Source organism: Martes martes (genome assembly GCF_963455335.1).
Source record: "Martes martes genome assembly, chromosome: 7".
Classification (NCBI taxonomy): domain Eukaryota; kingdom Metazoa; phylum Chordata; class Mammalia; order Carnivora; family Mustelidae; genus Martes; species Martes martes.
Genome location: NC_137894.1, coordinates 139,593,657 through 139,618,631, shown reverse-complemented (window position 1 = coordinate 139,618,631; position 24,975 = coordinate 139,593,657). Strand labels below are relative to the sequence as shown.

The 24,975-nt window shown below is 58.5% G+C and overlaps 1 protein-coding gene across 2 annotated transcripts in view; it reads right to left on the bottom strand.

The window, feature by feature from the left end:
• Positions 1–3,946: 3,946 nt before the first annotated feature.
• The window catches only part of HHIPL1 (HHIP like 1), a 24,275-nt gene continuing 3,246 nt past the window's right edge, over positions 3,947–24,975 (bottom strand). The window contains exons 2-9 of one of the 2 annotated variants that reach the window (XM_080809331.1): positions 21,903–22,549; positions 19,191–19,334; positions 16,754–17,082; positions 16,170–16,296; positions 13,410–13,555; positions 11,142–11,223; positions 7,507–7,589; positions 3,947–5,431 (exon numbers count right to left, since the gene is read on the bottom strand). In XM_080809331.1, the coding sequence (XP_080665457.1) occupies positions 4,896–5,431; positions 7,507–7,589; positions 11,142–11,223; positions 13,410–13,555; positions 16,170–16,296; positions 16,754–17,082; positions 19,191–19,334; positions 21,903–22,549 (2,094 nt within the window). In that variant the 3' untranslated portion in view covers positions 3,947–4,895. Of the gene's footprint in view, positions 5,432–7,506; positions 7,590–8,256; positions 8,522–11,141; positions 11,224–13,409; positions 13,556–16,169; positions 16,297–16,753; positions 17,083–19,190; positions 19,335–21,902; positions 22,550–24,975 lie in introns of those variants that run through there. The other variant, XM_080809332.1, reaches the window with a different exon arrangement.

Here is a 24,975-nt window from a genome sequence, read left to right as displayed (position 1 = left end):
AGAAGGGGACATGCCACTGCCCCGTTCGGGGGCCAGTCCCGGAGAGGCTTGGGGGCTGGGAAACCGAGGTCTGTGCCTCTTCCCAGGCGCAGCCGGGGACAGTCCCCAGCAGGGACATGACGGGGGGGGGGTGTGCAGGGTGACGGAGAGGGCCACGCTCTAAGAACTGGACCCAGAAGACACAGGAATTCTGTCCGCGACCACCGCAGCCTGGGCGTCCACCGGGGCGCGGGGAGCCGGACGCATCTGCCGCTGGGGCGGGGAGACGCTGCCTTGCCGGGGCGCCCCCATGTGGCGGTGGGAAGCAGCCGCTGCCTGGTCCTGCTTGGCGAGGGGGACGGGGGCGGGCAGGTTAGCCCTCCTGGGCTGTGAAAGCTCCAGGGGCTGGGGGCAATTTGAAGGGAGGACCCCGACCGTTGTTTTTTGAAGACAGGGCCAGATCCTAAACTGCTCTGGGTACAGTCTGGGGTCTCACATGAGGCAGGCATGGGGTAGCCTCAGGGTACATTCGTGAGCCTAAGCGCGTCCAACTAGCGCTAAGGAGAGGAGTGGGCGTTAAATCTCTCGTGCGTCACTCAACCCCTGTAACCTCTGGCTCAATGTGACCAGGGCTCACCGGGCATCCCTCTCAACGGAGCACCCCTGCCCCTGACCAGTGTCCCTTCCCCATGTATCAAGTCTACTGCTGTCCCACTGCCGCCTCATCTGGTTCTCCCAGCTCTTCTGTGATCACATGGGGAGCGACGAGAGAGAAGGCACCCCAGCGCTCAGGTGGGTCTCCCGCCCTTTGCCTGGGCAGGCAGGACTACAAGCCGCCAGCAGAGGGCACTGCCTGGAAGCACGTGGCCACCAGCCGGGCCCTTCCCCAGAAAGGTCTAGACAGGGCTCTCCAACATGGTAGCCGCTGGCCAGATGTGCCAGCCCTGCGCTTGAAACATGGCTAGCCCAAACTGAGGTGTTCTGTGTGCATAAAATAGACACTGGGTTACACTGATTGCATATAAAAAAAAGTTTTAAAAATATCATTAATATTTTTATGTGGATTAACTGTTAAAATGGTAGTTTTAGAATATGCTGGGTTAAAGAAAATATATTATTAAAATAAATTTCACCTATTTCATTTTGCTTATTCGACATGGCTACTGGGAAATTTAAAATGACCTCTGTGGCTTATATTATCGGACAGCACAGGTAGAGACAGTGGTTCTCAAAGTGTGGCCTGTAGGCCAACAGCATCAGCATCATCCAGTGTCACAAGGCAAATTCTCAGCCCCGTTGAGATCTACTGAGTCAAAAACTCTGATAGGCCCCCAGCCCCTTGTGTTTTCACCAGCCCTGCAAGAGTTTCTTGCTCAGGTTTGACAGAAGACGTAGTTCCCCAGCGGGATCGCTGGGCGAGGCTGCAGACTCCAGACTCCAGCCCGGAGCCAGGCTCTAAAGGGGCTGCCCTCCCTCAAGTGGTACAAAGTGGTACAAAGCTGCTTCCCCTCTGAACACAGCACCAAGGCCTGGCCCGGCTCAGGCTTGTTAGGGGGAGGCAGGCACACAAGGAACAAGCGAGGCCCCATCAGGAACCTGGAGTGTTGCTACCCGAGGCTGACACCACGGATGCCGTCCCGGGTGCCGGTCACCCCTGGGACATCCCCGCAACACTGGACTCCAAGGGCTCAAGAACTAAGCTGTGTGACGCTGGGTAGAAGCAGCCTCTCTCTGGGCCAGGTTCTGAGAGATCACTCTAACTGCTGACTGGAAGCCCGATTACGGGGGGTGATGGCCGAGGCTGACAGGGAGCAAAGGGAGCCTTGGCCAGGGTCAGCCCCTGAGGCAGGATCAAAGTCCCTGGGGACAGATGGGGCGCCTGGGTGGCTCAGTGGGTTAAAGCCTCTGCCTTCAGCTCAGGTCATGATCCCAGGGTTCTGGGATCGAGCCCCGCATCGGGATCTCTGCTCCGCGGGGAGCCTGCTTCCTTCTCTCTCTCTGCCTCCCTCTCTGCCTACTTGTGACCTCTGTCTATCAAATAAATAAATAAAATCTTTTAAAAAAAAAAAAGTCCCTGGGGATGGAGTCACTTGTGAATATTCCCTCGGCAGCCTGCTATAGGCAGTGGAGTGAAAGGAGCACTGGACAGGGAGTCTGAAGCCAGCTCTGTCACTCTCTGGGCTTGTGTCCCCATCTGCCCAATGACAGGGGCCAATGAGAAGTAGGGGGAGGGGCACTGAATTCAATGCTTTTCAGGCAGCAGGGTGACAGTCCAAAACTGGGGCTCCAGGGCCCCCCTGCCTACTTTCAAATATTGACTATATGACATTAAGCAAGTAACAAAGCTTCCCTGGGCCTCGGTGTCCACATCTGCACAATGAAGGGTGAGCAGAACACTGCTTGCATGGGTTCACATGACGATTAAGTGAGTGGATACTGAGTACAACTTTTGCAGCAGTGCCCGGCACATAGTGAGAGTGCAGCAAACGTCAGCGGTCCACCCTTGTCGCTACTTAAGGGACAGTGAGCCTGTGTCAACCTCCTTGTCAGGGGGCAGGCTGAAGCCTAAGCCTTGTTTGGAGCCTGAGGGGTCCGGAGGTGGGGCCTGGAGCGGGGGGAGCACCCCACCCGGAGGAGTGCAGGACCTGAGACTGCTCCCAGTTGCTCACCAGACAATGGTGACACGCAGGGCCCCGCTGAGGGCTGGGCCACTCCACCACTTGGGGGAAGGTACCAGGAGCCCCAGATGGTGACTTCAGGCTATCACTGTCGAGCAGCTGCGGGAGATACCCCCGTCACTTCCGCCCCACTTCCCAGGCCTGGACAGGGTGAGGAAGGGCAGGGAAGCCCATGGAGGAGCCCCAGGAAGATGCTGTATGACCCCCCACACACACACACACACACACGCCACCACCACCATTCTGGGTCGGGGAACCAACGGCTTGGGTCACCCCACTGGATAGGGCCACGGCACTACCCTGCTCTGGAGGGCCACCCCCCCTACCCTGGGCTCTAGCCTCATAGCCTCAGCTCAGCCCCATCTGGGACAGGCCCGGGACACTCAGCCCCCTGGGCTCCTTTCTCCATGGACGTCGTGAGGAACTCGGCCCTCCCAGCTCCTAGCACGGTTCAGAATTTCTCTGTGTCTGGGCAAGATGCCTGTTAGCTACCGCTGGGCAGTGGGAGGAGGCAGGGGTCTCCACCAGCTGCTTCCCAGCCCACAGTGGGCAGAACCCCTAGGTCTAGCTCCCTTCCCAGCTGGCATGGCAGCCCCAGGTTCAGGCAGTGCTGCAGGTGCGAGAGCTAGGCCGTGTGGCCGTGTGGGTTCTCATCCGGCTTCCCCCTTCCCTGGCTGTGCACCTCAGTTTCCCCATCTGTAAAAGGAGGAGGAGAAGGGGCTGTTCAAAGGCTCCAGTGAGTTCACACGTGCCACACTGTCCTCAAAACGGTGCCCCGCACACAGGCCATGCTCGATGGCACGGCTCTGGCTTCCACGCGGGGCTCCATGGGGCCAGGCAAGCGGCGACCCCACTCAAGGCAGAGGTGTGAGGGGTCCGAGAGGTGACCCCGAGCTTTCTTCGGCAGTCCTGTCCTCCACACTCAGCTTCGGCGAGCAGCCAGGAGACCCCCCCGACTCGCCCGAACCATTGTCTCTGCTGGGCGCACCACCCTGGGTTCTGGCTCAGCTCTCAGAATAATGGGCAGGTCGGGCTGGGATGACACCCCCAGAGTCCTCACAGACCCTGACATGGGCTATACCCTGTCCCCACCGCCCAGAGACCATCTGCTTATCCCCTCTGCTCCCCTATCAGAGGCTTAGCCCAGCCGTGCTTGATGCATGGGGGGCAGGATGGAGGCCCTTGGTGGCAAAGGAACACCCCCTGTGAGCAGGACGGAGGCTCCAGCCCCTCCTCCACCCCCACCCCCAGCCCCCAGGCAGTAGAGGTCAGAGAGAAGAGAGAGGAAGGGGGTTGTAAACAGTCACGTTTTTAGCACAGCTTCGGGTGACAGCATCAGTAGTCTTTTTGGACCTTTGCAGGGGCAGGGGGCGAGGGGGGGAGATGCTGGAGGAATCACAGGGTCCCCTGGGATTTCACTGCACAATGTGGGGATGGAGACGACCAAGGTGGCTTCAGTGGCCTCAACATAGCCTTTAAAGTAGAGAAACCTGCTGCTCTACTCACTCACTGTGGGCCATGGTGCTTGGAGTGCCCAGGTGGGTGGCTGCTGCCCCATGGAGTCCCCAGAGCACCCCCGTGGATCCAGCATGATGATGAAGTCCAAGATGACCAAGAGGCTTCTCGCAGGGGTCATCCAGAACGGCCCTCCCCAGGCAACCCTGATCCTTGCTCAGATGGCCATGGCCCACAGTTCACCCTGGACCCATCCAGCTGACAGCTTCCCTTTGCCCCACTGGATACCTTCCTGTTCTCCTCAGCACCTCTACCTGCTGGGCCACCTGCCCACGTTCTCTGAGTCACCTTCCTTAGGCCATGTTCCAGATGGTCCAGGGCCTTCCGCTCTAGCCCTGGGCAGGTCAGGCCTGGTCCCCTCCCTCAATCTGCCAGCTATGCCTCTGTTAATGCGGCCAAGGACCCTGTCTGCCCTTCACGGGTAGTAGCCCTTAGTACTCAGTGTCCACGGCCAGACTGTGTTCCTGCACGAAACCGAGATGTTTGGAGGTAAGAAAAGAACACCTGGGGCCCGTGACCACACCGACCCCAACACGCTGTGGCTTCTGGTCTGTGGGAGACACACGGGCAGGGACACAGAGCACGGGAGCACTGCACACACCTCACACGCGTCCACAGGACAGCGTTACAGATGGGACCCCTCTGCCCGCAGAGTCGTGCGTGCACTGGGCCCGCTCAGGGCGGGGAGGCCCTGCCAGGCTGCAGCTGGACGGATGGTGCTGCCTACAGGTCAGGGTCCTCGTGGCTGCACACGACGCCCGCGTCCTCCTGGTGCCCGCAGTTGTGCGTGCCCACGCCGGCGTGCGTGCACTCCAGCAGGTTGCGCTCAGTGCCCGCACAGCGCACGTCATCCAGCAGGATGGGCAGCGCGCGGCCCTCCCCAAACTCCGCGCGCTTGGTGGCCCGCTCGGCGTGAGCAAAGCCCAGCTGGCGGCACACGACGGCAGCAGCCTTGGCGTCCCAGGCGTCGTCACACACGGTGCCCCAGCGTCCACCCGTGAACACCTCTACACGCCCGCGGCCGGGACTCAGGCCCGCGGGCCGCACCAGGCGCACCGCGCCGTTTGAGGGCGTGGGGTCCGCTGTGCCTGGTCGCCCCCGGCGCCGCCCGCCACCCCTCCGGCCCCCAGGCCGCCGGGTGGGCCGTGGGGGCCGCAGGGTGGGCGGGGGCGGAGCAGCTGTGGGGCGTCCACGGCGGGGCGCCTGGGTGGGTGCACGCACTGTGGGCCGCGGGGTGCTCTCTGCCCTCCGGATGAACTCTGCACAGAGGAAGAGCCTGCGGTCAGAGGGACCCCAGCCGCCCAGTTGTGCCAGTCTGCTTCTGGGGTCTCCCCACACTCCTAGTCTTGCCCTCCTGGGAGTCCCTCCTCTGCAAGCAGGGATAGGGGAACAGCCCCTCACGCTGTTAACTCATGAGCCCAGTGGAAGAGAAGTGTCTGGGAGGGCTTCTGGGGCAAGTGACACTTTCTGGTTCCAGTCTTTGGTTTAGGGCTGAGGCAGCTGAGGCCCACTGACGGGGAAAACCTGCTGAGGATCTAATGACAGGCAGGATGGGACCTGGACTGCCAAGGGCTGGTGAGGGCAGGCTGGAACTCTCCCCTCCACACTCCCAAGGCTGCTCACTGGCTGGGGGCTGGGGCCCACACTGACCAGAGCCAGGATGAGGGCTAGGGCACCCCATCTACCCCACCACAGGGCCTGGATACAGTGAGCATGGGGAGCCGAGGTGTGACCCCCTTTGTCCCTGCAGCACCCCAACATTCACACCCGGCCCTGGTCAGCCACGGAGATAAACCTCACCCTGCCTGAGACACTCTGCCAGGAGAGGTAAACACCCAGACTAGTCCTTACTATGGGGAGGGACCCCAGCCAGGGTCACCAGTCTGAAGTCCTCTACCCCCCAGCTCAGCTGAGATGAAGACTGAGAAAGGGCCTTGATTTAAGGCAAGGAGCAGGTCAGGGCCAGGAGACAGGGACATGGGCCAGACGCTCCCCCTCCCTGTGCCCTGGCCCCCACTCCACGGGCAGGGAAGGACTTCCGGCTCCCCGGGCTGCCAGGGAGCCTTCTGCTTTGGCTCTTGCTGGTCCAACCGCCCAGAATCCCCCACCCCCACCCCCAGTGCACCTTTCTCTATGTTCCAGCCTCAACCCTCAGCCTGCAGGAGCCCCCAGCCCCGTCCTGCCCTGCTCTGGGTCCGCATGGCAGCTGGCACACACTTCTGTAACAGCCCTGGGACAGTAACTGACTCCTCTGTCTGTCCCAGCCAGGATAGAGTCTGACTTCTCCGGTGGCCCCAGCACCCAGCACAGAAGGGGTGACTATCAAAAGTGCCAGAAATTGCTGAATGAATGGAAAACTGGTCCAGCCCTGAAACCAGCTGCAGCTAGAATTAACTTCCTCAAACACTGAGCTCATTCCTTCCTCCAACTGTCCTCTGCTGGGGACACCCCTTTCTCAGGGCCGCCTACCCTCAGCTGCCAAATGCCCAGCCTCCCCCCTTCCCGCTCCCCTGCTCCTCAGTGAGCCAACAGGTCCCCGATCTATTGAGCCCACTGGACCCACTGAAGTGTTTCCTTTGGCCTGCAGGGTGATTTTTAAGCTTTTGAGCCAAAGGTGCCAAATCTACAAATGGAGAGATCGTATGCAACAACCCAAGGAGGCAGGGACCTTGTCTGTCTGGCTGAGTGGTCTGTCCCTGGCAGGAAGCACGTGTGTGGGGTAAGTGAATGGACAGACAGACGGATGGATCCATTTCCCACTTCTCTTAGGACCTGGATAGCCAGGCAGCCCTGGCTCTACATTCCCACCCAGCCCGGGCCCAGGGGAACAGACCCCTCGTCATGCCTACCCTTTCAGTTGGCCCCAGATGCCAGGGGTCATCATCTGTGGCCTTGCTTGGCCTGCAGGTCCTGAGGGTTTGTGCCCACCTCCCTCCCCACCAAACCGATCAGACAGGACTGGCTTCCAGCAGCCCCAGGAAATGCCCCTCCCCCACAGCACCTGCAACTAGAATGACTCGTTCCAGTCTTGCTCCCACACGATGTACCCACTCTCTCTGTCCGTCCCAAGGGCTCTGAGCGTACCTGCCCTGGCACCAGCCACCCCTCCCCGTCGCTTGTCCCCTCTGAGGCGTGCAGCACCCTTGGGCCTGGGTTCAAGGAGCTGCACCCACTTTAACTGAATGTCTAATGGGTGCCATTCCCAGTGCTAGGCATCGGGGCCCAGAAAGGGCCTCCAGGGCCAGCCGGAAGGACCCATATCTGGGGAGGAGCAGCTGGGCCCTGGTCGCAGGAGCTCCCCTCCCCTGCTGCCACCCGGCTAGCAGCCACTTACTCTCTCTGGGCACAAACGGGATGAGGCGGCTCTTCACCTTCACCTGGGCAGGCTGGATCCGACACTTGCCAGGAGGTGCCCGTCTGCCAACACACGGAGGTCATGAGTGCCACCCCGGGGGCCTGCCCTGAGCCTGTCCCTCGGACGCCCGCTCTCCCCTGGTAGCCAGGCACCTGTGCATTCAAGGGGATGTGAACAACGACGGTGGCCACCGGCGGAGCACCTGCCGCGTGGCCGCAGGGCTCTGGGAGCCCAGCCCCAGGACAGAAGTCCTGATGACCGTCTGCCTAGCGTCCGGCCCGCATCTGCTTTTCAAGGGCCCAAAGGCCAGTGGCTCAGCCTCTCCTGAGCCACCTCTGCTTCAGAGCATGAGCTGTCTTGGGAGCGGGAGCGGGAGTCACAGCCTCTTTCCTTCCACCGCCAGCCCGGCTGCTGCCGGCATCGCGACTGCAGCCTGATCCCCGCACCCCAGCCTGGCCCCCGCACCCCAGCCTGGCCCCCGCGCACCACGGACTTTGAGGAGCTCTCTGTCTCTGTTCCTCTGGCCCTGGATTTTGGTGATGCCGCGGTGGAGTGAAAGGTAAGGTCATCTATAGATAAAGGGTCGGAGAAAGCCGCAGGGCTGGCGGGGAGCGGAGGGATCTGGGGCCTGGAGGACGGGGCTTCAGAGGGAAGGGGGAGATCCGCTTCTGAGAAGGGTTACCAGGGCTCTGAATTGGGTCTCCTTTGACATCCCCGAGGGGCACAAGTGAGGCATGGAATTCCATTTTAATTAGCTTTTGGCTGTGGATCTGTGAGTCTCTGAATGGCACCGACACTATTCTGGGACTGGCCCACGTGGGTCCAGACTTCAATAGGTTCCAGCAGCACAAGGGAAAAGCCCGAGGGGTGACGTGGCCATGTGACAGGAGGTGGCTTCCAGACAGGCTTGGCCAAAGAGGGAAACTGAGGAGGGGTGTGGGTCTTTCCCCCCAGAGGTTAAAGAAACACAGCCAGGCACACAGGCTTCCCGAAGCTGCAGAAAGAAAGAGTGGGTTTTGCTCTGAAGCCCAGATAATACCCACATGCTTCAGACAGACCCAGCACGGTTTTGTCCCTTAAGGAAATAATGTTAAAATTTTTTTAAAAAATATCTGTTAGGGGGGTCGCCTGGGTGGCTCAGTGGGTTAAAGCCGCTGCCTTCGGCTCAGGTCATGATCCCATCGTCCTGGGATCGAGCCCCGCATCGGGCTCTCTGCTCAGCAGGGAGCCTGCTTCCTCCCTTCTCTCTCTGCCTGCCTCTATGCCTACTTGTGATCTGTCTGTCAAATAAATAAATAAAATCTTTAAAAAAAAAAAATATCTGTTAGGGAAAAGGTGGGAGATGCACCGCTAAATGATTAAGTGGTTTTGTCTGGGCCAGGAAGGATACCCACACCCTGCTTGCGCCCATCGCCCATCCCCAGCCCGTCCCCAGTCAGTTCTTCGTTCCCAGTGTTCGTTTTTGCAGCCTCTTTGCAGGATGTTGTGGGTGCAAAGACATGCATTCCAAAAGAGAAACACAAAAGAGAGGAGGGAGGGAGGAAGGGAAGGGAAGGAGTCTAGTTTGTTTCTGGCTCCCTTGAGCCGGAGAACTCCCTAAGCCTCCGGTCCCTTCCATTGCATGGGGGGAATGAGCCAACAGCGAAAGAAAGGTGTCTCGTGGCAAAAGGAGAGGGTGGGTCGAAGGCAGCCTCTGGCATAAATTACATGCTCCATATATGTGATATTTCCTTAGAGAAGCACGCTTTAAAAATAAAAATGGGAAATAAGCTTAATGTCCCAGGAACGGGTAAGGTAATTGTGGCCCAGTGACTCACCAGCCGATTACACAGCCATTCAAGATGATGCTTTTGAGTGATGTTGCCACGTGGAAATGTTTATACAAAATAGGGAAAACGAACAAAGAAAAATGCCAAGTTTGCATGTGGTCCTCCGCACTGCCATAAATCCCACAGGCGCCAGCAGAGAAAGCCAGAGGGGACCTGGGGGACGTGGGAAGGAGGGATGAAGGGAGGAAGTCCTTCTGTGTTTCTGGATAAATAATGTCAATAATGAATAGATTTGTGTTAAAAAAAAAAAAAAGTGTGGTCCACAAGGAAAGTCTGAGAAGCTGTCACAGACCAGAGGAAGCTAAAAAAATGTTATGACCAAGAAACGTGAGATTCTGGAGAGGATCCTAGAGCAGAAAAAGGACAGTAGGGGAAAACTAGAGAAATCCTGTAATTAATAGAACTGTGGTAACATCGGTCCATTAACTGCGACTAGCGTACCATGACTTCCAAGATGCTAATGACACAGGACATTGGCGAGGGATACATGGGAAACTCTGAACTATCTTTGCAAATTGTCCATCAATCTAAACCTACTCTAATTTCTTAAGACGATTTTTTGGAAGTGTGGTGGCGTTTCAGGATTTTTCCAAACCCAGGATGTTTCAGAGGTTAGGGTAACTGTCCATGTCGGGGGCGGGGGGGCTGCTGAATGCTGGATGTAAGTGGATTCTTTGAGGGCCCTGTTGGGGGGAGGGGGGCTTTGTGCTGGGGGTGGGTGCAGATGGTGCCCAGGTGGGGCAGCTCGCCCAGCCCAGCTAAGAAGCAAAACTCAGAGGGCTGAGAAGGACTGAGAAACCCAATCACCCACTCACTGGTTAAACACGCCTGGTCTCTGCTCTGTGCTCCCCACCAGGCGCAGGGCCGGCTCTGCCTCTGAATGGGTGGAGACTCTCAGGCCAGGGGAAGATGACAGATTACGGTTCTGAGTGGTGAGAGCCACGGGGAGCACTGGACAAGGCCTGGATGGAAAGGCCCCTCCGAGGCAGTGAGGCCTAAGGCTGAAGGGGCAGCTTCGTGCAGTCCTGGGGTCAGAGCAGAGCTCTGGAACCAGCTGCCCATCCCAAGTCCAGCTCTGGCTCTGGCTGGGAGGGGGTGCCCACTTTTCTAGGATTTTCACCTCTGCAAACGCAGCGGCTGAGACGTCAAGGAGTTTTACGAGGAAGCCGTCAGAGCACGGCCTGGCACCGAATTAGCGGCTCTACATAGCAGCAGAGCAGATGGAGACGGGCACTGGGAGGGCCAGGGAGGTGTTCTGGAAGCCCCAGCATGTTCTCGACAGGAGCCGGTGGGTTGGTTTGCCCAGGCAGAGATGGGGCTGCAGGGGGGAGGGCAGCCTCGTGGTGGGGGTGGGCGGAGATCAAGGTGTCTCAGAGGCAAGTCGGGGGCTCGGGGAGGTGGTGCAAGGGGTGGGGTGGCCCAGGAAATGAGGGGTGAGGGGTGAGTCAGAGAGGAGAAACGATGGGGTCGGGTGGACAGCAGGCCAGAAAGCGAAGTCAAACCCATGATTATATGGCCCAGGTGGCGTCCTCGACCCCCTCCTACTATGAGTAGAGCTAGATTTGAGGCGGCAGATCCAGGTTTGAGCCCCAGGTCTGCCCCTCACCAGCACTATGGGCCTGGCCGGTCACTACCCTTCTCTGGGTCTCAGTTTTCCCTTCTGAAAAATGGGGCTATGAATAACACCCTCCTGTAGAGGGTGGTGGAGAGGAAAACAGGGATCAGTGGAGGTGAGGGGTGCTGGCAGATAGCAGGAGCCCAGGCAGTGTGGTGGGCGGGGCTCACCTGGAAGGGTCGATCACCTTGTAGACAACCCCACGGGCCGCTGTGGCACTCGGCACACCTGTCGACATGAAGTACAGCTCCCCTTGGGCAAGAAACCAGGCAAGGAGTGAGAACACTGCTTGGAATATGGTCCCGGCCAGGACCCTGTCCCCTGCCCCCTGCCCCACCCTGGCCAGCTCCCCTCAGGCTCTAAAAGGGACCCCAACCTCAAGGAGGTCTGCGAAGCCCTTCAGTGCCCAGAGCTGAAACCAGAGGCTGAGAAAGGCAACAGTGTCCCCAGCTGCTGGCTGCTCTGCTTGGACCTAGCCATGTTCTTGCCTCCTCCTGGAGACCCAGCCTCACCCTCGCCCCTGTCTGGCCTCATGCCCGGTGCACACCCCTCTGGGCACGAGTGAGGGTCCACAGTCCGGCTCCCCAGCGACCGCTGTTCCTGGAACTCAGGAAGGCCTGCTGCCCCCGAGCCCACCCATGCAGGACACATGGGGGCTGGGGGCCCAGACACAGCCCATGCATGATGTGATGGCTCAGCCATGCTAACACCTCTTTCCCTGCAAGACGGTGAAGAGTTCTCGCAAAGACGGGGGCTGTCCCGGAGGAGAGACTAAGACAGGCAGAGAGCTTGAACTCTGAGGAAGGCATCTTTGTGGGGATGGATGCAGTCAAGGAGGGCTGCCTGGGGGTGGGGCCTGAGAATCAAGGCCCAGGAAACCCAGGGATCTCAGGAAAGGCGAAGACACTTGGCGGGCCAACTTGTGTAACTGGGGTAGACCCAGCTGTGGTGGGAGCAGGGGACTGGGGAGGGCAGGTGCTGAGTGCTCAGTGACCTCTGACTCCCCTCCAGGAGCACCAGCCCTGCTTTGGTGGGGGGCTGGGGGCGGTTAATAGGTCTCGGAGGGGATGCAAACATACCCCGGCAAGACAGTCCCTGCTGGAGAACCCAGAGACACAGGCATGAATTTGCTGTGCAGTCTTGGGCTGTCACTTCCCTCTCTGGGCCTCTTTCTGGAGAGAAGCCTCTGGGAGCCACTGTCCCCTCCTGGGCTGTGCAGCCCTCACACCTACTGTCCAGCCCTGTGGAGCGACTCAAGACTCCCGCACAGGCTGCTCCCTCGGCCTGGAATGCCCTTCTCTGGGGTGTAGACTGTCCCTGGAGGACAGCGGGCCAGCAGAGGTCCTTGTTTTGCAATTTGCAAGTGTCAGAGGAACAACTGGGGAGCCAGAGCCCGTGGCTGGGGGAGGTTTGTTTGTGTTGGACCCCAGGGCTCTGGGCCTTCCAGAAGCTGCCTGCCCAAGCTCACTAGCACGCTGTCCCTGGGCCATGCGCTGTCCCTGGGCCATGCGCTGTCCCTGGGCCGATTTCGAGGAGGCTCCTCCTGGCTAAGGTTACTTGATGTCATTCAGAGGGCTGAACAAGGGCCCCTTGGGAACTGCACCTTCCAGGCCCTGCCCCTGGGGCACCTCCTTCCAAAACACATTAACCCCCTACTGACCGAAAGAAAGGGCTTTCAAAGCCCAGTGGGCTTGGGAGGGCAGTGGGGGCTGGGGCTGCCCTTTTGAAAATTTAGATTGTGACGGGTGTCATCCAACAAAGGTTTCCCAGACTTAGGCCTGGGGGCTCTGGGCACTGGGCCCTGCAGGGGATACCCCTCCAAAGGCCCCTGGGTGGGCGTTGCCTAGCAACCCTGCCAAGCATCCCCCAGGCCCCACAGGGGGGCCCCTCGGCTTTTGTCCAGGGACAACTGGGGCCAAGGACAAAGGCAGGGGCTGGCGCAGGATCCAGTCTCCATGGCCCTTCCTCCTCTCTCCTCCCTCCCTGTTCCTTGCATCGAAAATACAAGAGCCTGAATGGGAACCCACTAACAAGAAGGTGGTGTCTACCCACTTTCTGAAGATCACGGGGCTTGATTTTACAGGCCAGATTTCTTGGCCTTCGGGAGCCCAGGGCAGTAGAGGTCCGGGACACACTCCTCCCCCACCCGCCTGCATTTCCACCATGACAAACCCCTTCCTGGTCCGTTCCACAGCCCAGAAGCAGGTCTGCAGGACGTGGGGGTGGGGACTGGGCTCCCACCTTCCAGAGGAGGAGACAGAAGCCCGGGCTGGTGAGGACCGAAACCCAAGCGAGGGCTGCTGCCCGCTTGTTCCCCGGCCAGAAGGCCTGAGACCCCATCTCGGGACTCCACCCGGGTCAGAGGACCCACGGGGCAGGGGAACAGTCCCGGGCACGTGGCCCGGAAAGAGAGGCCTCGGGGCCTCAGGGGTGCTCACCAGCCTCATCCTCAGCAAAGGAGATGATATGAGGGTAGTAGTTGTTAATGAGGCCCGGGAACGCACAGGTCTGGCCTCGACCCATGCAGATCTCGCTGTACCGCCACTGGCCGGTCTCCACGTTCTCTCGGAGGGACATCAGACGCCTGCAAAGACGCAAGAGCTGTGCGGTCGTGCCTGGCAGGGTGCCCAGGGGAGCCCCACCCATGATCCATCCATGCACCCACCCACTCATGTATTATTCACGAACCAGGACCCGACAGCGTTTGCAGGATCCAGTGTAAAGCAAGCGCGCAGGGCCCCTTGTTCCAAAAGTACTAAGGATTTCAAGGCAGTGATAGCTGAACGTGAAACCAAGTGCAGGCCCTTCTGAACACGGGGTCCTGGCAAACGCAAGGGCGGCAACCCACAGAGCGGGCTCTCGACACTCCCCCGTAGTCTAATGGTCAGGACCCGCGGCTCTCATAAAGCTGGCCCAGCGTGCAGCCTTCCCTGGGTACCTCCTCTGCACCAGAGAAGGGTAGGGGAAGGTGACCAGCTTGTCCCCTACCCGCTCAGCTCAGCCCCAGCCGCTGACCCACGGGAGGCAGGCAGGAGCCGAGGAATTCTCCAGGGCTGGTGACCAGAAGTCCGGGCAGACTCTGAAGCAGCCTCCACTCCCGAGCACGAGGTGGAGCTCGGGCATCTTCAGAATATGCCCATCTTGCTCTTATTCCCTTCTCCTCCCGTCAACCACCAGGCCCTGCTTGGACGTACCCTCCTCTGGGAAGCCCTCCTGACTGCCCCTGCGCTCGGGGCCCCCAGCGCCGAGCACAGGCTCCCTGAGGCTGGACTGGAATGGATCAGGCATGGGTCTGTCTCCCTGACTTGGGTGCAAGGTGCTTTCAGCTCTGTTGCCCTGACTGTGGCACAAAGCCAGACCCAGCAGAAGGGCGTGGGAAAAGCTAGCAAAATTAGTTGAATCTCTGTGGTCAGGAGGCTTCAGCACTCCTGGGGGACAGCAGGAGGGGGGAAAGAGAATCAGGCATAGAAAGAGAGGCTTCGGGGCCCCTGGCTGGTTCAGTGAGTGGAACATGTGACTCTTGATCTTGGGGTTGTGAGTTCAAGCCTCATGTGGGATGTAGAGATTACTTAAAAAAAAAAAAAAAAAAAAAGAGGGCTCCTGGGTGGCTCCGTCAGTTAAGCATCTGCTTTGGCCCAGGTCGTGATCCCAGTGGTCCCAAGATCAAGGCCCGCATCAGGATCCCTGCTCGATGGGGAGTCTGCTTCTCCTCCTCCCTCTGCTTGCCACTCCCCCTACTTGTGCGCTCTTTGTCAAATGAATAAATTAAAAAAAAAAGAGAGAGAGAGAGAGAAAGAAAGAAAGAGAGGCTTCATCTAGACCCATTTCCAGATGGAAAAGCTGAGCGGGAGAGGCAGACCCTAAGGGAAGGGCGGAGCTTGGAGAGGCCCCAGCACCCAGAGGCCCAGGTCAGGCTTCTCCCTCGGCCCCAGCTGGCCATGTGCAGGCCACAAACCAATCTCACACCAGCGGCCTGCAAGAGATGGAAATTATCTGGCTAGCTTCGAGCTTCCATATCTCCTTGTTTTCACTCCTGGGGAACCCTGTTCACTGTCCTCATGTGGAGAGGCTAGGGTGGAAATAATTTTTTTTTTTTTTAATTTTGCTTTTTCTTTGAGTAAGCTCCACGCCCAGTGTGGGGCTTGAACTCACAACCCTGAGATGAAGGGTCTCCTGCTCTACCACCTGAGCCAGCCAGGCGCCCCGGGTAGGAATAACTAGGAGCCACCAGATACTGAGCACAAACTGGATTCCAAGTGGTGTATGTCTTGACTGACTCAGTCCTCCAACCCTAGGAAGCAAGTACTGTTATCATCTCCCTTTTACAGATGAGGACACGGAAGCACAGAGAGGTGACATCACTGACTCAAGGTCACACAGCTAATAAGTGGGCCAGGATCAGACGCAGCAATCTCAGATACATTTTTTTTTAAGATTTTATTTTTAAGTCCTCTCTACCCCCAACCTGGGGTTTGAACTTATGACCCAGATCAAGAGTCACATACTCTACTGACTGAGCCAGTCAGGCGCCCCATGAACTTAAAAAAAAAGAAAGAAAGGAAGGAAGGAAGGGAGAGAGGGAGGAAGGAAAAAAAATCTTTACTTGGAGCACCTGGCTGGCTCACAAGGCACCAGGGGCCCCAACAGTCGGCCCCTGGCTGGAGCCCCAGCGCCCCCCTCCCCAGCAGAATGACCTCTCCAGACTCTTCTAGAGGAAAGCTCCCCAGAAACCCAGTCAAATGAGAGGCAGGTCCTGGCTTCTGGGGAAACCAGGTGGCCCAGAGTCTGTCGAGGAAGTCGCCCCCACCTTCCACCTCTGTCCTCCCTGCCCCCCAGCACTGCTGTCAGGCTTGGAGCCTGTGACTGTCCGGTGGGAGGGGGAGACCAAGGGGTCTGCACGTCACCAAGCATCCCGTCTGTGGTCGGTAGCGGAGCCTTCATGGGGCTGCTTGAGGCCGCCAGCAAGGCCGGGGAAGACTATCCGGAGAAGCTGGGGCGGGTTCGGCTGCTTCCTGAGATGGGACTCCGGACTTCCTCCCAGAGGAGGAGACCTGCTTGGCTCCCACTCGGAGGTCCTGGTCAGGGGGCAGCGACCACGTGCCCCCTGCGGGCACACACACCCAGCGCACCTGTACCCTGCTTTCTACAGCAAGCCAGCGGCAGCAGCTGCTTGGCACCGGAGCCCATGGGCCACTTACCCACTCATAAAATCGCCGAAAATGTAGAGGCCGTTCAGGTTGGGGTACTCACAGCCCCGGTACACATAGCCTCCCGTGACCGACTTGCCCAGTTTGTGCGGATAGGCGAAAATCGGCAGGACGTCATCTGCAGAGAGGGGAGAAGCTGGGATGAGCTTGCCGGCCGGCCCCTCCCCCACAATGAGCTTGGTAGGTGGTCTGAGCCTAGAGGGGCAAGAGGAGGGGAGGTCACCGGGAGGGCCTGAGTTGGGGGCCCCACACAGAGTCACGGAAGGAGGAAGGTGCTTAGGGCTTGGGGACGGTGGGGAAGAGAGAGCATGGGTTTGCAGGGATGGGGACAGCCAGGAGCAGCACCGCAGCGCTGGGGAGGCAGGGAGAGGCGAGGGGAGATCCAGGATGGGGGCCCACCAGGTCCCGAGACAGGCACCGGCGCACACCCCATGGCGTGCGGGATCAGCGTCTCCGGGGGCTCGGGGCGGTCTCGATGCGCCACGGGGGCGCGGGGGGCACAAGGGAGGCGCTGAGCACAACCATGGGAGGGGAGATGCAGAGCCGGGGAGGTGGCCCCCCGGGGGCGCGGTCACCGAGGGAGGCGTTGGCGCACAGCTTGCGGTCGTAACACTCGAAGCCTTCGCGGGCGCGCCAGCCGTAGTTGCGGCCGCGCTCCACCAGGTCCACCTCCTCGAACTTGTTCTGGCCCACGTCTCCGCAGAAGAGGCGCCCGCGGCCGGCGCCTGTCGCGGGGTCGCCACGGTCGAACGAGCAGCGCCACATGTTGCGCACGCCCAGGGCGTAGACCTCGGGCCGCGCGGCGGGGTCGCCCACGAACGGGTTGTCGCGCGGGATGCGGTAGAGCGGGCCGCGCTCGTTGCGGTCCACGTCGATGCGCAGCACCTTGCCCAGCAGCGCCGACCTGCAGGCCAGGGGGGGACAAGGCGCAGCTCGGGCTCAGCCAGCGCCAGGGTTCACCCCAGGGCACCCGGGGCAGCCCACGGAAGGTGCCGGGCACGGTCAAGGCCAGCCTGGGCTGCGGGGCCGGAGACCCCGGTTCAAGTTCTCCCTAGCTGCTTACCAGCTGGGTCCCGGCATTCATGCATTCATTCATTCATTCATTCATTCAGCACTTATGGGGCACCTTCTCATGTGCCAGCATCCGGAAGCATTGGACATACTTACCTTCTACTGTTCCATCTCATCCTCACCACCAACCTTTTAGGTCGGTGAGTACCACTGTGATGCCCTCTTAGAGATGGGGCAGCTGAGCTCAGAAAGGTCACATAACGTGCCCTGTTGTCACACGGCTAGTAAAGGGTGGGCTGGCATCCGGCGCACACAGCGGAACCACAGAAACCCAGGCTCATGGCCACAACACTCTTTCCAACTTCCCCACGCCTGTCTCCTCGCTGTCATGTTAGGGGCTTCCTTTCCCTCCTGTCTTCTTACAGGGTTGTCCCAGGGAGTGAAAACACTCAGATGTACAGTTTTCTTCCAACACTCAGGACAGTGACCGGTATGTGAGAGGGGCTCATTCAGTGTTTGGTGAGTGAATGGCTATAATCGAAGTCAAGTGCAGAAGTACAGGGCAGCGCTCAGGGACCGGGAGAGAAAAGACCGCAGATCTCAGCAGGAAATGGGAGCTGGGCTCCTTGCTTTCTCTCTCACCATCGAGGACATGAGGGGGCAGAACGACCCATTGTCAGACAGACAGACAGGCCTCAGCAGCCCTTCACCCCACATGCTACACCCACCACCCCTACCTCAGAGATGAGGCCACCCAGGCTGCAGAAGGGGACAACTTGCCACTCCCCCGGGCAGCTCTGGGCTGGTTGGGCCACTCCCACGGCACCAGGCAACATCAGTTTCTGGGGCCCCAAGAGCGAGGAGAGCTCTCTAGAGCACCTCCTTATCACCCGGCTCTTGTCTTCACTGTGAACACTCTAGTGCCCCCCCATCCCCGCCCCGCCCCACTGCTTTTCCAGGCAGGACTGAGCAGTGTGCACCGCTGGGTACCCTCATTCCAGCCCAGTGTCCGCACCCAAGCCTCTGGCTCACCATCAGACATCTCAGCAGTGCCTTCTTTAACCTTGTAAGAGGCTCCCACCCAGAGATGCCCCATGATTCATCCCCCATTTGTGGTCTCTTATGTCTTGCTCTGAGGAGCCCCCCCAACGCGCTCCAGCCCGCTGGGCACGAAGCTGCCGATCCCACCCCGAGCCCCCACACCGCGCAGCCAGCTTCGTGATGCAAGTGGGCAAAACTCATAGCAGCAAAATAATGTTTTAAGTTCCGTCCAATTATCCCCAAATCCTTAATTTCTATTTTCCCCACTACATCGCTAAACACATCCCAAACATGAGAAGGCTGCAGGGATTCTTACACTGTCACGTATGAAAGCGCACGTCACGGACCGCGAACACTTTAATTACTGTAATCAACATCACTCTCGCTATTTTTACTTTCTGGGCTAAGGAAGGTTTTGTCATTTTTGCTAAGAGAATGGAAGAGGCTGCCCTAGATATCCTCATCGACAGCGTGTGTGTGTGTGTGTGTGTGTGTGTGTGTGTAGGAGAAGATCAGCAGACCATCCGCTCAAGCCAAGAAGTACAACACCAAGCCTGTGCCTCAGTTTCCCAGACAGCCCTGCTCTGACCAGCTCACACTCCCCATCTGGTCTGAGAAGGCTCCCTTTCCTTCCTCTGATTCGAGCGGGGCTGGGCTGACTTCCCAGAGGCTCTCTGATGTCCCTTATCAGGCATCCGTGACAAGTGGGTTCTATGCCTGCCCCTCACAAACACGATCACCTTTACTCCTCATGACAAGCCTCCCCCTGGAGACTATATTCTTCCCTCCAACTGGTGAGTGGAAGTGACTTGACGGGGGTCCCACACTGGCTAGCTGCAGACTGAGCTGGGACCCCAAGTCCTTTCTACTTACTGCCCTATGCTGCGTGGTAGAGGAAGGAAGTCCCCCTGCAGAAGAGTATAGAAACCAACCCACTGGCCAGCCAAAAGCAGAACATACTTGTTTTGGGCATTTCCGAACTTCCCAAAGGGGTCTCCGGCCATCCCGCCGTCACCAGTAAAGATGTAGAGGTAACCATCGTCCCCGAACAGCAGCTGGCCCCCGTTGTGGTTCGAGGCTGGTTCTTCGATCTCCAGGATTATCCTAAAAGAAGATAGGCCACCCCCACCAAACAAACAAACAAAAAAACACCAGCCTCAGCCAAAAACACAAAATAAGATCACACCAATAAAACCTCCTCTCTCTTGGATGCCATTTTGCAGTTGAAAGATTTTTCATATATTTTGTAGCAGGTGATTTTTGTAAGGGTCTAGTAGGCTGGGTAGGGATAATTCACTCCATTGTGCTAAGGAGGAACCAGAGGCTCAGAGAGGTTGAGCAACTTGTCCAAGGTCACACAGCCCATAGGTAGCAGGGCTGGGACTAGAACTCAGGTCTTCCTACTGTTCCCCACTTCGACCTCCCCAGTTATGACCATGCATAACTGTTGATCCAGTCACTGCCACAAAAGGTTTCTTCTTAATCGTAGCTACCTGACTACCAGCCACATAAGACGAGCACTTTCTACACACACCTGTCTTTCACTGTGTATTGTAATTTCTAAGGAGGCGGGCTGCACGGGGTGGGCTGTGCTCAGTTACACACCCAACCCCTCAGGGATCTCCTTTACCGCCACGGCCTTCTGCTACACGGCCAGCCAGCTGGCTTCTGGTTGGGGTTCCGGTGGAGAGTGGAGGGGCAAGAAGACAGGAGAAGTCACACTTCGCTGGCTTTGGCACTGTCTCCAGAAGTGGTAGTTGCAGGAATGGGAACAGTGGCTCGCACAGGTGGACTCTTGGGATCCACCCAGACATCTTGGTACCAGGAGCAACACGAAGACCTTTTCGGTTCTGTTCCCCCGGGTTCTTGCAATTCCTAATCTTCAGGTAACTTTGAGTTTCCCTTTTCCTTCTCCAGATCCTCCCAATACCTTTGTAGTCAACTCCCTGTTGGCTTAGGTTTTCCAGGCTAGGCCACTGACTTAACTAATCTCTTATTAATACAGAGAAAAAAAACCAAGGCACAGGAAGGTCAAAGAACTTGAACCCAGGACTTAAGGGCTCCAGAACCAAGACTGGAAATCTTTCCATCGAGGCCAATACACATCACTTGGGGCGTGAAACAGAGCCCCAGACACCAAGTCCTCCCTTCAAAGGACAGCTCAAACTGCGAGACGTCCACCTACCATGGGGATCCCAGCCCTGGGAACAAGGACCGACAGCTGACTTGGGCAGGGTGACCACTTGGTCTCAGCCCCTTCCTGAGCCCCTACCTCTCCCTGTGTGACTCAAGTTCGAGGCTTGTACTTGACAGGTCCCCAGAGGACCCTCACTGAACACTCACTCTGAAATAGACTCCTCTCTGTACTGTGTGTCCCACCTTCAGTTTTTACCAGGAATCCTTTTTTAAAAGTTACCAATGAAGCACATCCATTCTGTCCCTTGGTCTCTCTGTGCGAGCCATGTGATAGCTTGGTATCTCTTGGAGAACGGGCTGCTCAGCCTCGTATCAGATAATGAGAATTATGTTTTCTCCTTTTGCCCTGGTTGTCAGGACGCTCACAGTCAAAATTAATGCTGCATGACAAGACCTACATTAGCCTTCATGTCAGCCAGCCTATTTGATTCCTTCTCCTTTTTACACTTTCAATGTCAAGAATTTACAGTTTTATTAACTGTCCGATGTGCTATTATTTGCCTTTTTGCCTCAGATCAGTCCTGTTCGGCCCCTACCTGCTCTCTAAGGCAAAGACTCAGATCCTGCAAACTACATTTCCCATGCCCCTTTGCTGGCTGGCCTCCAGCTAAGGACAGCCAATGGATGGCACTGGCAGGAGACTGGAAGGTGGGAAGAAGGGAGAAGCCTGGGTATCTCTCCCCATCGCTCTCTCTGCTGGGCAAGCCTTGGCCGCAGCTGCACTTCCTCCCTGGCCCCGGCTCCCCTGCCCAGACCCACTGTGGTTCCAGCTGCCCGAGTGCCCCCCGCTCTGGGGCTCTAGCAACCCCACCTTCTCACCTTGACTCTCCAGCCCGAGAGGTGGAGACAGCTTCCTCTGGTTGGGAAATTCAGGCTCACCGTACTTCCTCCCCAGGTTGTTCTTTCATTTCTAATGCCTGAGGTGCTAATTCCCAGTATCCAGTCCTGCCTGTTGACCTACTACTTGGCACGGGATTTATTTTCCCGTTGGACCCAGACTGATGCAAGCGCCCTTCATGGGTGGTTTTGAAAACAGTGGGGGGCACAGGTAATACACAGAGAGTGGGCTCATGTCGAGAGCGCGGAATACACCTGCTGGGGTGGGGGGCAGAGGGTCCCGGGGAGGAGAAGTGGAAGGTGGGGCTCAGGAGACAGACACACCCGGATTCCAGCTCTGAGGCTTCCCAGCTGTGTGGCCTGGCCGGTCACTTCACCTCTCCAAGCCACCACTTCCTCACCTGGGAAATGGGGAGCCTACTGCTACCCTCATCGGGCGCTAGGAGAATCGAATGCAACAAACCACCCGCAGCGGCTGATCCAGAAGCCTGGACATGATCCTGGGGTGCTGAGCCCAACACACGGGCTCAGCCCCCCTCACTGGGTGTGATGGGGGGATTTAAGACCGGTGCAGGCCCAACCCATGCCAGCCCAATCCCAGCCCTGCCCCACCCGGTGGGGCCCCTCCGGGGAAAGCACCTCTCCGAGCCGTGGTCCACGGTGTTCATGTCATCTGCAGAGACCCGGAACTCGCTGATGCGGATCCACTCGTCGAAGCCGAACCCCACTGAGTAGTAGACGTAGAGCTTGCCGTTGTGCCGGAAGCTGGGATGGAGGGCTATGCCCAGGAAGCCCCGCTCGTCGCCCTCCCAGGGCGAGGTGAGCACCGCCCGGCTGACGTTCAGGAAGGGTTTCTCCAGCCGCGAGCGGTCGGGCAGGTAGGCCCACACCAGCCCCACCTGCTCGGCCACGAAGAAGCGGTGGGTGCCGTCCCGCGCGTGCACCATGGCCACGGGGTTGCGCAGCCCGTTGGCCACCTCCTCCAGGCACAGCTGCAGGCAGCCCTTGGCATCGGCCACCACGCGGCCCAGGTTGGAGTTAAGGTTCTCGTTGACCAGCAGGTGGGGGAAGCAGTAGTCCACGTCGTCCAGGGACAGGTAGCGGCAGAACTTGGCCCGGTTGCCCTCCAGGGCCCAGAGCTCTCGGTCAGGCGACAGGTGGCGGAACAGGCCCCGACACGTCTGCCACATGTCCAGACAGTAGTCCTCGCAGAGCCCGGGCACGGTGCGTAGGGGCGTGGACGGGTCCTCGGCATCGTAGAGGTGGGCTGCGTACGGTGAGCATTCCTGCAGGGACAGGGCCAGCCCCGGGATGCTGTGGGCAGGTGCATACCAGCTGCGTGACTGCTGGCCAGGTACCCACCTGCTAGAGCCTCAGGCTGCCGGCCTGTAAAGTGGGAACAACGCCATCTGTCTAGCAACACGGGAATTCTCCTCGCTGGCTGCAACCCTCACCCTCCTGTCCCCTTAACTTCTTTCTCTTGCCTTATTGCTTCCGTCGGCACCAACCAACCATTACTATTACCGCTAGCGGCAGCAGCTGACCTTGAGCCCCTACTGGGCTCCAGAAAGGGTCTGAGACAGTTTTACATACGATGCCCCAGCCCTATATCGGCATAACTTACTCCCCACTCAAGGGACAGCTCCTCAGAGACCACACATCCACCACCAGGACTACCTCGTAGCCTCCGACTCTGCTTAAACGCCCCCCCCAAACCCAAACCAAAAACCTTACCAGGACTCGGTATCATAATAAAAATTCATGTGTCTGTGTGTTTACTGTCTATCTTCCTTGGAACCAAAATCCTACAAGGGCAGGTGTTTTGCCTCTCCGGTCACTGTGTGTCCCAGAACCTCACAGTGCCTAGCACATAGCGGGGCCAGAGTGAGTGCTTAGGGCGTGTGCTGGGTACTAACCCACCTGACCTACCCTAGCCAGCGAATGGTGCTCTGACCTCCATTACTTAACCTTTACAAAGGCCCACGAAGGGAAGAGTGCTACAGAAGGGGAGACCGAGGCACAACTTCCCCCCAGTGTCATTCAGTGCCATTGGGCAGCATGGAGGGGTAGGGGTATGATCTGGTGTCAGCCCCGCTCTCCCCAGCACTATGGAGTCTGGCTCGTGGCAAGCTGGTAACACCCATGCCCACATGTCCCCCCAACCCTGGCCCCAGCCCTTTCTTCCTCCCTTGCTCAGAAACCTCAGGTGGGGTCTTGAGCTGTCCTCTGCTCTGGGGGAGGCGGAGCAGCCACCCTCGGCCTCCCTGGCCCCTGCTGAGGATTCCCCCACTGAAGAGACACTGGGGGCCCCACTCAGTACCCACACGGGCACGATCTGGAGGACGGAGCAGTGGGGCAAAACTTTGAGCCCTGGGAGGAGGGAGCTGATGGATAAAGTGCTCTGCCCTCCTTCCCGTCCAGCAGAAGGTCCTGATTCATGGTGGGGATGGATTCTTGGAACCACGCTCCCCCTCTGCTAGCGGGGCCAGGCTGGGATCCAGCAGGAGGCCTCCAGGGACAGGAGGGGGCAGACTGCCCTCTGGCGTGTGTGTTCAGGCTCTGAGCCAAGAGGGACGCCCTCCCTTTCAACGACTGTGGTCACACCATGGCCTTGTCCTCCCGGCACCTTAGTGCTACTGGGAGGCTGAGGGCCACTTGGCCATGTGTGGTTGGTCTCTGGTCAGCCACTGTCCCAGGCCCAGACACGGAGACCACGTTTCCCATGTCACCCTTCACTGACGAGGTCACTACGCAGTACCATCTCCCTCACAGCCCCCTGGAGCCTCCCACATGTCCGGCCAGCAGCTCTGGGTGGGCTAGGAAGGGTCGGCATGCACACACGCCTCACTTAATTTTTGCAAAGTAAGGTCACAGCGACTCCCATTCTATAGATGAGGAACTGAGGCTCTAGGAAGGCCCTGTGCCAAGAAGTGGTCACACCAGGGCTCAGACCCAGCCCTCATGACGCCCGGACCGCCGCTCTCCCCAGATTAGTCAGCAGTGTTTCCTTCAGCAAGCGTTGACCAGACACAGACTATGTGCCAGATGCCGTCCTCAGCCTCAGAGACACAACAGGACTAGAAGAGACTTCTAGAAGCCAGTCTGAGTGCCCTCCACTGGTCAAAGCCCAGCCCAGAGCTAGAGAGGGAGCATAGAGAGCCTCCAGGGACAGCCAGCCTGGAATTTGAGCCTCCACGCACCCAACTCTGGGCCTGGCAAGCCCTTACTCGTGGCCTGTGTACTCTTATTTACACACAATGCAAACGTGGTCCTCAGACCCGAGCAATCCAAAAGCAGGACAGGACAGGGGAGTGTCGTGATCGCTGCTGGCAAGGATGATCAGTGGAAGAGGCAGGAGAAAACCCAAGAAAAACTGATATAGTATCACACTGCTCAGTTGCCTGGGCCATTCAGCGTGGAAGCAAACAGCCTGCTGCCCAGAAACGGCCACTGTGGGCTTGGTGACATCTGTGACTCATGGCCCTGAGTTCCAAAAATTTCTAACGTCTACACCTATTCCTTAGGAAGGCTGAGACTTTGCACACAGTGTTCTCTTGGGAGGAGATTTCCTCCTCTCCCACTTCCACATCTGGCAAACTGCTATCCATGGCTCCAGACCTAACAGAGAAGCCTTCTCTGACTGCCCCCACCCTCTCCCAGGACCCCCACCCCTGGCCCTATTGCAAGCTCTCACAGCTCTCTGTCTGCATCT